Genomic DNA, 15,634 nt, shown 5'->3' on the forward strand with positions numbered 1-15,634 from the left:
CTCCTACATAAGATATAATCCACCTGTGTGCATCTTCCTCCACTGTTGTATGTCACCCTATGCTCCTCCCTCTTGTTAAAATACATATTCATCACAGCCATGTCCATCCTTTTTGCAAAATCCACTACTATCTGACCTTCTGCATTCCTTTGTTTAACACCACACCTTCCCATCACATCCTCATCTCCTCTGTTCCCTTCACCAACATGCCCATTGAAATCTGATCCAATCACCACTCTCTTACCCTTGGGTACAGTCATCACCACTTCATCCAACTCACTGCAACATTTTTCTTTCTCATCCATCACACACCCAACTTGTGGAGCATATGCACTAACAACATTCATTACACCATCAGTTTCCAGCTTCATTAACATCACTCTATCCGACACTGTTATCACCTCCAAAACACTCTTAGCATACTGTTCCTTCAGGATAACTCCTACGCTATTTCTCCTCCCATCCATACCATGATAAAACAATTTGAACCCACCTCCAATACATCTAGCCTTACTCCCCTTCCATCTGGTCTCTTGCACATACAATATACCAACCTTCCTTCTGTCCATCATATCAGCTAGCTCTCTCCCTATACCAGTCATACTGCCAACATTCAAAGTTCCAACCCTCACTACCATAGTCCTAGCCTTTCTCCTCTCTTCCTGCCTTCAGCCATGCCTTCCACCTCTTCTCCTCCTTTGGCCAACAGTAGCCCAGTTTCCACCAGCATCCTGTTGGCTAACAGTACTGGTGGCGGTCGTTGTTAACCTGGACCTCGACCGATCCAGTATGAAAATATTTACTGGTGTCAGCATGAATTATTTGGTGAAGTTTTATGCCAGATGCCCTTCTTGATGCAACCCACCCCATTTATCCAGGCTTCGGACCGGCTCAAAGAAATGCACTGGCTTGTGCATCCCCAGTGGCTAGGTTAAATTACATGCCTTAAATTACATGCCTTAAATACTTCAATTAAATACATAAAATTAACATGTTATAGGCTTTACCCACAATCCTTTTCACCTCCACTAATAGTATATACAAGGATTTCTGGGTATTTTACAAACATTTTTTAGATGATATTTGTATATTTTGAAAAGGAACATTTCAAACATGCATGTAATTTTATCTGGACATTTGCGAATCTACTGAATTTTTAAGGATTACGTACAATATTGGCCATAAAGAAATTGCATACTTAAACCTCACTATTTACAAGGAAGGTAATAAATTTACTTCAAGGGTATACAGGAAGAAGACATACTCTAAATGTATTCTACATTGCACTAGTGCCCATCCTTTCCATCAGAAGAAAGGTATTGTAAAAGGGCAATTTGTAAGAATTACTAGAATGAATTTGAATGATGAAGAATTTAGAAAAGAATGTGATGTGTTACATGGGATGTTTTGTGAACGTGGATACCCAGAAACTCTAATCATCCAAGTGAAACAGGAGGTGATTAGTGAGAGGACAAGCAAATATGCCCCAATTTTTGGAATTCCCAAATTTAGCCCTGTGGGTGATCATTTAAGTTCGAAAGAAAATAAGAATGAGGGGAACTTTGGTTCGGCATTCATCACTGATTTTAGTGGGGATGCCAGTGTTGTATGTAGAACCATCGGAAGGGACTGGACTAGGTTCAGTAGAATTAGTGACCGTAAACTAGACTTTAAAACCCCTTTTAAATGTGCCTATAGGAAGGGAACAAGTATCAAAAATGTTTTGGAAGGACACTATGACTGTAAGGGGGGTGGAACCCAAAAAAAGAAAGGGACAGTCAAATGTGGGAGATGTGCGCAATGCCCTTTCATTATGAATACTGAACTAGTCCACCTGGATTCCAGAAATAGAACCTTCATAGCAAGGAGCTATAGTAATTGTGAGACCAGCGGGGTTGTATATCTTGCCTTATGTGAGTGCAAGGCATTCTATGTAGGAGAAAACGAGAGGAAGCTGAAAAGGAGGGTATATTAACATTTGAATGCCATAAGTAATAGAAATGTTAATAATGCACTATATAGGAACAGTATAGAATGTGGAAAAGGAAAGTTTAATTTTTTTGTACTTGCTTGAGTACCTGTTCTGAGTCACATACCAGGCAGAAGGAACAAAACTCTGTACTTTGGCAACAGAAAACAGATCATAACTTTAGTCTTCTGCATTCATTGCCAGAAAGGCAAATCACTATTTATTTTAGCAAATGGACCACTGCATTATGATATGCTACCATTAAACAGTTAGAGGTCAGTAACCACAATACTGAGATTTATTGGAATGCATCTAATTTTAAACCTAGTTTTGAAAAAAATTAAGATGACACCATTTTAGGGTGAGTAGTAAACTTTTATAACTACTATGCAAGGCTTTAAAACATATTGCTCAGTTTATTTGCTTCTGAGGGCTTTAAAAACTCTACTTTATAAGCAAATGTGCACATGTTATTGCAAGCAAGTATAATAAGGTGATAGACATCATTTGCGGTGACCAGATCATGTGACAGTACTGGTGCAACTCTTCTGATTGTTTTGGATGGATCCTGGCAGCTGATAAATTTTAAAACAATACTGCCATGATTTGTGAGTTCTCCCAGAAACAGCTGAAATTAAACAGATCATTCCTGCCATCCTGAAACTGCAAAAACATCCATCGTTTTACCATACCTAATTTTAAGCCATTAAAGCATGGAAAATATATGATGCAGGTGGCATGCAGTGATGGCATTTAGCCATTTGGCGTCTGTGCTCATAATAGATTAGCAGTTCATTTTGAGCTGGTTCTTGTCTTACATCCATTGCTTGCTAGGTTAAGGTCTGGTCCCTGTAACCCTGAAATGGATGAAATTAGATATTAGAAATAGATGTTTGGGTGGAACACACAATGAGGCAGCCTCAAAATCAGAGGAAATTATTATCCCTCAATATTTGAAAGGATACAGTAAAATAAAAATCGGCTAAATTTTTGTTTAATGTCGTAACTTTATTTTCAGTAAAACAAAAATTTGCTGTTACTTTGTTCATTGTCATAACTTTATTTATTTTTAAATCTGATAGTAATGCAATAGGCATGGAGAAAGCAAGCCTAAAGTAAATAAACAGAGGATTGTTTAATCAGCCACTCTGCATTGTCCAAACAAATTTTCATATGCCCAGAAGACCAAACAGACAAACAACTAATAATATTTTATATGAGGCTGAAGTCCCTCACACCCACATGCAGGAAGATGTATGTTGTGTGCCCTCTAATTAAAACAACTAACTCCATAGTCGCCAAAACATGAGATAAATTATATTGATTGCAACAGGAAGTCCATTCTGTCATCATATTTTGATGTAATGGACTTAAGTGATTATGATGATGACAAACTAAGTGGTACTTAAGAAAACACCCTAAGAAACATACATTCAGGAGAATTTGATAATTGCATATTGAATTGTAACATTAACATTCATGTTGATGCCCAACAAATACTATTTTACACATTTAGGCCAGTAGGAAAAATACACATTCTTTTTATAACTATTTATTGAACAATTTATCACCAATTTGTCCTATATAACCATTGATATTCAAATTTAAAATTACTTTTCCCACTCTTTTTAGAATTGAACTGCCACATTACTAAACAACATGAATTGTCCATTAAAAATTTAAATCAATACTTTATTTACCTGTTTATATATGTATACAAATTAATTACATAAAGTTAAATTCATTAACTATTTAGATGTAAAATTCAGGTCCTAGCTGGGGCTTCAATGGTGATGTTTGTGAGAACATAAAAGTGCATCCGTTTTCCTTATCTCATCAACCTAATCACCTCCATTTTTAACTTTCAACTCATCCCTGTAGAATGCGTCCTCTTTTCTTCAATCACCCAACATTAAACTCTAACTTATATAATGCATGACTGAGGTTAGGGCCAGACAGAAATCAGCTTCTAAAATAATCAGGCAATGAGTTCTGTGGACAAGCGTTTTTAGTTTTTTACAAATATGTAAGCAAATCTTTACCAAAAAGTTTGGGAAGGAGGTGGGTTTACATTGTGATGTTTTATAAAACTAGAAAATGCAATGCAACAAGAAAAAAGAGAGTGTTTTGATAGTACATTTGGGTCAAACAATTTCTATAGTGCTGTTCCTTAGCTTCTCCACCGCAGCTAACATCTTATTGCACAGAGTTCCATGAGTGATGCATGTTCCTTAAAACTTTTTACCCCACCTGCTTTATGTTGCTTAACTTTTGAGAACAGGATTTAAGTGAGAGCAAATAAAATTCTGATAAGGGAGAATCACAGTGCTCAAACTTGCAATATCACAATCAAAAACAAAATTGTGAAAGAGTAAAAAAAAAACGGCATACACTAAAAAATTGTTCCTATGTACATAAAATGTGTTAAAATTAGGATGCGGGATACTAAAATGTTTTACTCTTCTGAATAAGAGGAAGTTTAGAGTAAGTTTATGACTTGGAAGCTCAAATGGTTTTGTATATTTTGCCCGTATTGCTGCATCATTAAAATATCAGTTTGTGAGGTTCAGTGAAAAGCTCCAAGGCAAGCAAACTTAGAAAACTTTGAAAATACAAGACAGTTGAACTAGATGAATAAACAATATCAGATGTACTATGAATTCAACGGTTACACAAAAGTGGAAATGTTATCATAATTAATTTTTCATTTTTTACATTTGGATTCTCATGCATACATTACTTACATTTTAGAACTGGAGGAGATTACTGTGCCAAAGATAATAAGCCAAGACTACTCCAGTCACTATGACAATGATGAATCTGAGGAAACACTCAAGGTAAGTTAACAGCTCATCTTGTGAATTAGTCATAGTGCAATATATTCACTTTATGTAGCATAACACAATAATCAGGAGTCTCTGCAGAGTGTAACTGCATCTGTAGAGATCTGCAAGCCTTTTGATTTTTTGGTTTTCAGTCATACTGCACTATGCTGGACAGATGGATGGAGGGATGGATGGATGGGTAATCTTGCAATCATATAGCTGCTCTAGTTATGGGAAATAACATTCTGAAACAAATATATTTGATCCATTACTTATTCTATAGTCAGCTTGAGTTCATCATTTAAGGGGAAGAAGAGTACCACACTCCGATCAAAGGATTGCACATTTCTGAAAACTGGCAATGCTAGGTTATATTTTATTGTTTAGCTATATCATAAACAGGAAATACAAATGTCATGCATTTTAGTTAAAACCCATTCTTCTTCTGCTTATCCAGAGGTATGTGGTGTACAGTGGTCTGTCGTCAGCATGCCAGATAGGTATAATGTATCAATACGTGCTGCCACCAGGAACAGTGTGTTTCCAAGCAGCTGTTGTAACAAGCTGCCCTCTAAGTCACCAGATCCCCATCTCTTATGGGACCTTCTAGTTTTGTACAGCAGGAAGAATTATTTTCTGAGAAGGACAGATTGTAAATGGTAAAACATGTTCACTTAGTATATGCAAAGTAAGCTACACATCCTACAGTGCCAAGAGCATTTTCAGTTTAGGTAATGCAAGGCACAGTTCCAGCTTTTGCATCTGTCCAAATGTCAGCAGTGGGAGACAAGGATATAAACTGTGTTTGATTTTATGTATTACTAACATTTTGTGACATTTCCATTTGCTTCTGGCAGTTTTCATCCCACAATGAATACAAGCTGTATCTCAGTACTACACCAGGCAACCTTTCTCTACAAGTTAAAATGTAAAGCATATCGACACCAGATACATTGTTTCATTTAGTATGGTTGCAATAAATATAAGTGACTCACAGCAGCTTTCTCTGTTTTACTAGTACATTTGAATTCATTTCTTATTTTTGGCATTAGAAATGCATAGCAATGCATCACATAATCACTTTTTTAATCTCATTTAGTTAATTATAATTTTGTGAATACATTGACTTCAATGAAGAAAGTAATGTAGCACTAATAACTAGCAAACCAGTTTCAATATTTTGAGAAATAAATAAAATGGGGTGTTTCATTTTCGTAACCGATTAATTCGTCAGGGCTAAAGTTACATCTTTCATTGTTCTGTTAGCATCTTCCAAGACAAAGTCTCTTTACATCAGCAGACGCTGTCAGTCTTTTTTGCTGCTTACATATTGCATTGTGTGCAGAAATGCTGAGTCACGGGATAGCTCATAGTGTTGATTTCAGTGTGCTGTATATTGATCATTGCAAGAGTTGTAAATGTAATCAGTACGTTATGATGCATGGTTTTCCTTTGAAATGGCTACTCTACAGATAACCCGACCAGTGTTTGTCAAAAAAATGACTATGTAGTCTTTCTGTTCCTGTAGTACCCTAGCTATCTAGCTCTCTCAGTACCACATTGAACCTTTCTTACTTCCTGTTCCTTTTAACATTAGCATTCAGAATCATTCCATGTGGGGTCTCCCTTTTGATGGCAGAATTCTTTTTACTAACCATATGCTTGTCCTGGTGTGGGGATATCAGTAACAGCTGAGTGATGTCAAGGTGGAATCCTTGTTTGGCACATTTTTTTCTGTTTTGATATGATTCACTCTCCTTTTCCTGTAGTGACTGTCTAGTACAGTTCAGTGCCTCTAAAATCAGATGTGCTGCCTTCACAAGTCCCTGGGCATGGATTGTACGCATCTTGTGATCTGCCACATGTTGTACATCCTCTGGGCCACCAAGATAGAACAGCCAGCACCTACCACTCGCTTCCATCCCTCCCAGTCAGCTCCTCCAGCACATGCACCTGATAATCGAGCCCAGTTCCCTGTAGCTGCACATAGGCCATGAAGCTTGCTAAAACTGGATTTTTTTAATAAAAAAATCGTACATATCAAAAATCTTTCTAATCAGAAAATGACACTGCAGGTATTTTTGTGTAATATTTAGAAATGTCTTTATCTGGCATACAGAGTTTTGGCAAACTAAAAAGACCAAGGGTCAAAATTCCACTGTGTTGCTTATACGTTGCTCATAATGTAGCTCAAAATGCCGCCATCTGAAATACTTGCTGTGTACATACTTTCGGTTAACAGAACTAAATGCATTTAATGTTATCATATCTGTGTGCTCATCAGCTCACTGGCTAGAAACTACCATATTATTGTGTTGCAACAAACAAACGACTTCACGTCCATGTAAATGTATGGAGGCCAGAATGAGCAGCGACTATACAAATATGCAGCAATTGTGAAAGCAGCAGGCTTGAAACATGTCTGCATGCTCTGCCCTTCTAGTTGTACAGTAATAGAAAACAAAGTGACAGACTAGGTTATTGTTTTGTCTTTCTAACAAAACTCAAAGGTGCACACTACAGTCATTATTTAGGAAGAGGCTTTAACAGATCCATTTAAGGAACTCAGCATAACAGATTATGGGCAGTACCACATGATCTGCAGAACAGCAATGTCAATTTCTATAGGAAACTATGTGATACAGCATGAAATTTTATTTAAACTTAATTCTGTACTACTCTTTTGCACTCATTTCATTAGCACTTTATTAATGAATGGCAGATTAAAAGACCTAGAAACTCAAAAAAAATTAACAGAAGATTGTTATGATCTGCCTGTGACAGCTTTTGGAGAATAGGTCTGAAACATGCCACACAGGAGTTCAAAACTAGATGTGAGCAAGTCTCTATCACAGACCACTGTGAATCAGTATATATAAATAGTGAAATGACATGAGGGAGACTGACCATGTGCTTTATAAAAAGGAAGAGAAGAGTTTAAATGTGACACATATATCAATGCAGGAACCTTGACAAGGGAAATAGTAATGTTAAGAGATAGAAGACGGGCACCAGCAGTAAATAAGTCAAAAGACTTTGTAGAAAATGCCCCTTGTCCGATAACTATGCATACAAATGGATGAACACAGAAAAGGGATTCACAGGTGAATGATATAAGATGTATAAGACATATCTAGAAACTAAACAGGAAAAAAGAAAGGAAGGAAAGAACTGTACTACCAATGGACAGAGGCAACGCCTAAATGTTTTACCCCATGCCTGGGTCCCCTCAAATTATTTATGGTATGATCCCAGTTTTTCTCATTAGGGGTAATACAGAATTATCAGTAATGGGATGGGTAAGGCCAATCTATAATGAAATGGGGTAGGTTATTTCAAGCACAAAAAGGGAAAGGCTTAAAATGGCCGACAAGGGCAGCTAACCTAGTACTTACCTATGAACCTATAAGAAGGAAGAATTGAAGTGAGAGAGAGAATGAGGTGAAACAGAAGATGTGAAATACTTAGAAAAAAAGCAAATAGGTAACAGTGCACTGAAGTTCTGTACTTCCCCTTAAAGACAAAGTTGAGTAAGGGTTGATACTGGGCTGAAATGTATATGCTCACAATAATTATGTTTCCAGGAGTCAGACAGATCTGACCTAGACAGAGTTTGGTATTTTTTAAAAACCCAGGCAAAAATGTATGTGTGAGTGGATGCATGTATATGTATGAATGTATGTATGTATTTATTTATTTATTTATTTATTTATTAGGTTTTGTGTACTAGGAATGTCTGACAAACCTAAATGCCCCTTTTCAGCATAGGTCTGTGGAGAAAGGCTCTGGAGAAAAAAATTACTATATGCAAAAAATAAGAGTGATGCACTTACGTTATCTATCAGATATATAAAACACTACAATATATATTGTGCAATATAAGTGAAAGCATCAGAAGCAAAATGGGATATACCAGTAAAACATAAACAGCATAGAAAATTGCGTTAGGAAAAATTAATTTAGACTACATCTTGGCATATATTATAAGGAAATTGAAAGGTGAAGAGAGAAGTTTAACAAAGAAGGAAACAATTTTACAAAGTTCAACAAGAAAAGAACACTGTCAGGGTAAGGTATCACCTCCCAAAAAAAGCACAAATCCAAGAAGAGGATGATACTCCACAACAAACGAAGCAAAACCAGATGAATGAAAAGACAAGTCCTTTATTCGAATAAGTAAGCGCTTTCACGTTGCTTGGAACGCTTCATCAGACTTCAACAAACCATAAAATTTAAATCAACTTATATATAAGTAAAACACCAATGAAAAACACATTTGCAAGTCACATGTGAGTTACAAAAAAAATAATTTCCTTTCCATAAAAATATATAAATATATCATAAAGATCTCATATTAATAAATGAATGGTAAAAATAAAATGTTAAAACATACTAAAACACATATTGCATAGTCAGACTTATGTTTAATGTTTCAAAGGGTTATCTAATAAAAATGGTCTCAATGAAAATTTATCATTGAGACCATGACCTTTATTCGCAGATAGCTTAATAATCCATTTTGCCTCAGCTTTTTCTGTCTTATTGCCAATATTACCAAGTCTTTCAGTCTCTGTTAACTGTCCTATTACTAAAAATCTAAAGGCATGTGTGGTGTCATTTTGTAGTACATGCTTGGCTAGGGCATTCCTTCATTCTCTCTATGTATAGCATACAAATGCTCTCGTATCCTTTCTCTTAAGGTTCTATTAGTCTTTCCTATATAGAAACAATAACATTTTATGCAGGATGCTAGATAAATCACATTTCTTGACTTACAATCAGCGTATTCATTAAACTCATATTTAACACCAGTATCTGGATGTATAAAGACATTAGATTTCATTATATATATACACTGGTTGCAAGAGCGACATGCAAATGTACCCTTTCTCTCAGAGGAGATCTTATTTTTAGGCACTGTCTCATAACAAAGCATACGTTTTAAAGATTTAGTATTCTTATAGCTAAAGGATGGTTTTTCACCCACTAAGTCTTTTATACCATCATCTAACTGCAAAATGTTCCAATGTCTCTTAATAATGTTGACAATAGAAGTATTATTATTAGTAAAGGGTATCACTAGTCTCCTCTTATCATTATTCCTCACTATAGGTCTCTCATCTATGCTGCCTTGTTTTTTAATAAAAGGACGTCCTAGATGTGTACGTTCAAAAGTGTCCAATGAACGCATATCTCTACTGCAATAGCCTCTATGCCTAAAATCACTTTCTATAGTTTTTAATGCATCAGAGAAAACCAAATCATCACTAGTTATATTAGAAAAACGTTTCACTTGATTACTCACAATGTTTCTGTGTATATGGGGGGGGGGGGGTGCATGCTATTTCTGTGAAGAATAGCATTCTTCCTACATACCTTCCTAAATACTTCTGTTTCTAGAGTATTGTCTTTTTTCCTCAGTGTCACATCTAAAAAATCAATTGTATTTTGTGAATACATTTCAGTCAACCTAAGAAATGTGGTAGTTCCATTGATATATAGAACAAACTCTTTTAGGAAAAAGCAAAAATCCAAAAGTGCACCAATAAGCTGCAAGTAATCCAACGAAACCGTCTTGGTTAAACTCTTTATTAGAACAAACAATGATAGTAAGCGCTTTCACATCCTTGCGACGCTTCCTCAGACTTCAATGAGGATTATTTTCGACATTTTAAACTCTTTTAGGAGCTCTAGTGTGCCTCCCCAAATTAAAAAAAGATCATCAACAAAACGTTTGTAATATCTTATAGAAGTGGAGTAAGCCAAATTTTCTAAAACATACGTACTCTCCCAGTATGCTAACACAAGGTTAGCATAAGAGTTTGCACAAGATGTGCCCATAGCTACTCCTTTAATTTGAAGGAAGTATTCATTGTTAAAGGTAAAAACATTGTGACAAAGAACCATTTCTAACAGCATTGTGAGTTTAATAACTTGATTGTTGCTAAGTCCTTTGTTTAACAAATATAACCTTAAGAAATCTATCCCTACATCATTGGGTATGCAGGTGAAAAGAGAAACAACGTCTAGTGTTACCATATAATCTGTAGTTTCTAGAATATTGTTCTCATTGAAAGGTGCTAGTGTTTCTAAGAACTGTTTCGTATCACGTAATATAGATCTAGTAGATTCCACGACTGGTCTCAAGTTTCAACCTCTAATTACTGGTATCACATGTTTTTCTATCAAAAAATATTTGTAAAGTTCTTCATCAATGTACTGTTTTTATTAACTTGTCTAGATCTGACATGTTCTTTAAATCATGAAGGGCTAACTTCTCTTCCTTGGTGATATTGTAAAAATCAAGTTTTATATTGTCAGATTCAAAAAAACTTCAACAAATCATCACTGCAAAGAACAATACTAGTATAGTCATTCGACAAGCTGATAAAGGGGGAGCTACAGTACTTCTAGATACCGGCTACTACCATGATACTATGTTAGAAATGCTCTCAGACACTACTACTTATAAGAGACTGAGCATGTCAGATCTAGACAAGTTAATAAAAACAGTACATGCAGATTTATATGACATGTTGATGTGTGGGATTATTGATGAAGAACTTTACAAATATTTTTTGATAGAGAAACCTGTGATACCAGTAATTAGAGGTTTACCTAAGGTACACGAGACCACACATAATCCTCCGCTTAGACCAATAGTATCTGGCAGAGGCTGGTTAACTGAGACAATATCTATTTTTCTAGAAAAAAACTTGAGACCAGTCGTGGAATCTACTAGATTATATTTGTTAAACAAAGGACTTAGCAACAATCAAGTTATTAAACTCACAATGCTGTTAGAAATGGTTCTTTGTCACAATGTTTTTACCTTTAACAATGAATACTTCCTTCAAATTAAAGGAGTAGCTATGGGCACATCTTGTGCAAACTCTTATGCTAACCTTGTGTTAGCATACTGGGAGAGTACGTATGTTTTAGAACATTTGGCTTACTCCACTTCTATAAGATATTACAAACGTTTTGTTGATGATCTTTTTTTAATTTGGGGAGGCACACTAGAGCTCCTAAAAGAGTTTGTTCTATATATCAATGGAACTACCACATTTCTTAGGTTGACTGAAATGTATTCACAAAATACAATTGATTTTTTAGATGTGACACTGAGGAAAAAAGACAATACTCTAGAAACAGAAGTATTTAGGAAGGTATGTAGGAAGAATGCTATTCTTCACAGAAATAGCATGCACCCCCCCCCATATACACAGAAACATTGTGAGTAATCAAGTGAAACGTTTTTCTAATATAACTAGTGATGATTTGGTTTTCTCTGATGCATTAAAAACTATAGAAAGTGATTTTAGGCATAGAGGCTATTGCAATAGAGATATGCGTTCATTGGACACTTTTGAACGTACACATCTAGGACATCCTTTTATTAAAAAACAAGGCAGCATAGATGAGAGACCTATAGTGAGGAATAATGATAAGAGGAGACTAGTGATACCCTTTACTAATAATAATACTTCTATTGTCAACATTATTAAGAGACATTGGAACATTTTACAGTTAGATGATGGTATAAAAGACTTAGTGGGTGAAAAACCATCCTTTAGCTATAAGAATACTAAATCTTTAAAACGTATGCTTTGTTATGAGAGAGTGCCTAAAAATAAGATCTCCTCTGAGAGAAAGGGTACATTTGCATGTCGCTCTTGCAACCAGTGTATATATATAATGAAACCTAATGTCTTTATACATCCAGATACCGGTGTTAAATATGAGTTTAATGAATACGCTGATTGTAAGTCAAGAAATGTGATTTATCTAGCATCCTGCATAAAATGTTATTGTTTCTATATAGGAAAGACTAATAGAACCTTAAGAGAAAGGATACGAGAGCATTTGTATGCTATACATAGAGAGAATGAAGGGAATGCCCTAGCCAAGCATGTACTACAAAATGACACCACACATGCCTTTAGATTTTTAGTAATAGGACAGTTAACAGAGACTGAAAGACTTGGTAATATTGGCAATAAAACAGAAAAAGCTGAGGCAAAATGGATTATTAAGCTATCTGCGAATAAAGGTCATGGTCTCAATGATAAATTTTCATTGAGACCATTTTTATTAGATAAACCTTTGAAACATTAAACATAAGTCTGACTATGCAATATGTGTTTTAGTATGTTTTAACATTTTATTTTTACCATTCATTTATTAATATGAGATCTTTATGATATATTTATATATTTTTTATGGAAAGGAAATTATGTTTTTTTGTAACTCACATGTGACTTGCAAATGTGTTTTTCATTGGTGTTTTACTTATATATAAGTTGATTTAAATTTTATGGTTTGTTGAAGTCTGATGAAGCGTTCCAAGCAACGTGAAAGCGCTTACTTATTCGAATAAAGGACTTGTCTTAAACAATTTTACAAAGCTTAATGTAGTGTGGTTTATTATTATTAAGGTTAGATGACAAAGACAGGGAATATAGGCAGATGTTAAAGCAGAGAGGAAAGTAAACAGGGTTTAAGTAAGGAATTAAGGCACTTTAGAGAGGGCAGGTTGTCTGATAGGGAAAACACAGTTTTGGAAAAATGTAATGGAAAAAGGAGAGTAAACAACTAAATCCAGGCTCATAGATGGAATTTATGTTTTAATGAGGAATACTGCCATTAATAAGGGTCACAGTCATCCAGATGATACCAGCTTATAGACTATATAAAGTCTTCATGATTACACTATATCCAGATGATATCACACAATCTTCATGATGCTGTATCAAAGACACTCTTTGTGATACTGTACAAATTATAGTTTAACAGAACAGTGAAGGAAACTAAAAGCAAAGGACTTATTTATCATAACTTGTTATCTCTGATACCAAACAGTATGAATACATGGATGCATACAGTCTGGCATGATTTGGCAAGCATTTAAATGTCTAGCAGATTATCAAATTCAGTAGAAAATATGCAGTATTTGAAAACCTTAAGTTCCTTTTCAGAAGGGAATGTCTGTAACTGCACTGTGAAGAAGCAATGGGACTAATAGGAAAGAGGTGGCCTGTGTGCGGTTAGAGCTTTGAAATGAAGTTATACAGATTTTGAGAACTATACCCCAAAGAATTGATCTATGCATAACAGTAAAAGAAAAAAATGCCATCAGCGACTAATAGTATAAAAATATATTGATAATAAGAAGCAGAGAGCGAAAGAGAGGGGGCAAAGGTAATGGTCTGCAGTTATATTAAGATGTCTGTCACTTATCAGATCTGCAAGGAAGTTATTAAAATATATATACGGGTCAAAAGAGGTGAGTAAAAAGCAGACACAGTAACTGCTTCCATTTCAACAATTTAATATAGACTGAAGACCCAACCCAAAGTCACACAACTCAGACCCAGGTAACTAGTAAAAAATGAAGAAATGCTCTGCTAATCTGCTAACAGAAATTACAAAAACACTAAGACAGAGGTGATGCCTTTCATTGAGCAAACATAGAGTTTACATTTACTTAATCCTTTCAAATGGCTAATGTGTTTCCAAGCACTATGTCACCCTAGTTACCAGTGCCAACTATGTGGCCCCACCTTGTTCTCCTAAAATGGACATCTTGTATGTACTGTCTACTGAAAATAATGCCCATCATAGTTCAGATGGTTTACTTTGTCCTCATATTGCTAAAACATGTTTGGGGCTTCCTTAAGGAAAATAAAATGTATCCCTGACAGGGGGACATATTAAGATATCTAGCATTTTATTTAAATGTCTAGGCTTTCCTCCGATTGCCCTGTTAACTATTATTTTTAATGCTCTCTTGCAAAATGCATTGATCTGTGTTCCTGGAAAAAGGCTAATATCAATCCAGTTTAATAAAATGTGAGTTGTATTGTGGACAGATACCACCCAATCAGTCTAACACTCTTGTTCCGCAAATGTTTTGAAAGATGCTTTTTAAACATACTTGAGGATAATACTGGGCCTTGTTCTGTGTTGGATACCTATCAACATGACTTTATGAATAAAATTGTTTTATTTCAACCTGCTTAATCAGTTGTTATGATCATGTTAATAGGTCTGTGAATAATGATGTGGGTGGTATTGTGGCATATCTCTGTCTAAATCATCCAATACTCTGCCAGTTTTTGGTTAGTATAAAATGCATAATAAAACTAATATCTTTATATTAAACTGGATTAACTCATGGCCTGCTAAAAGGTGGTTTAATGGAAAATTTATCTACCATTATGTGTACTGGGCTGTTCATTCAGGGGTCACTCGGGGATCTAGTTTAGGTCCAGCACTTGTTAACATGGTATTTTCCTTTCTGCCTATACATATAAGTGTTCAAATTGCCAGAAACATAGATGATATTGTTAGAATCAGGTATTACTAACAACACTGTTTATAACATGTTCATTAACTATCTTTCTAGTGTAGTAAAATGGATGAATAGGAATGGGTTTAACATCAGTTTTAGTGAATGCAATTTCATGACTTTAGGCCCCTGAAATTCAATCATGGCACCTTATTAGAGAGCACTTCTATTGGTAGTATTTCCTTATTTAAAGATCTGGGTGTCTGCATCAACCCCAAGCTGAATTTTAAAGCCAATGCTACAATGGTCAAATCTAAACCATTAAAGCTATATGGCCAAATTTTCCACATTGTCAATCTAGATCTTCTAATTTACATGCAGAATTGTTTATAACTTATGTTAGACCACTGATTGAGTCACATTTTATGTTTTGCTCCTATTCTAAGAGTGACTTAATTCTCTGAAAGGAAGTATAATGAAAATATACTAGATACCTGCAGTAAGTGACGTTTAAGCTCTTGACTGCTCTATTAGACTTTAACACTTGGG

The 15,634-nt window shown here is 35.2% G+C and overlaps 1 protein-coding gene across 1 annotated transcript in view; it reads left to right on the top strand.

Annotated features, from left to right (window-relative positions):
• The window catches only part of LOC122793190 (paralemmin-2-like), a 1,494,700-nt gene that overhangs the window by 1,304,132 nt on the left and 174,934 nt on the right, over positions 1-15,634 (top strand). The window contains exon 8 of the mRNA XM_044061016.1: positions 4,721-4,806. Coding sequence (XP_043916951.1) covers positions 4,721-4,806 — 86 coding nt within the window. The remainder of the gene's footprint in view (positions 1-4,720; positions 4,807-15,634) is intronic.

The sequence above is a fragment of the Protopterus annectens genome, chromosome 2.part0, assembly GCF_019279795.1.
Source record: "Protopterus annectens isolate FY-2018-M chromosome 2.part0, PAN1.0, whole genome shotgun sequence".
NCBI lineage: Eukaryota > Metazoa > Chordata > Ceratodontiformes > Protopteridae > Protopterus > Protopterus annectens.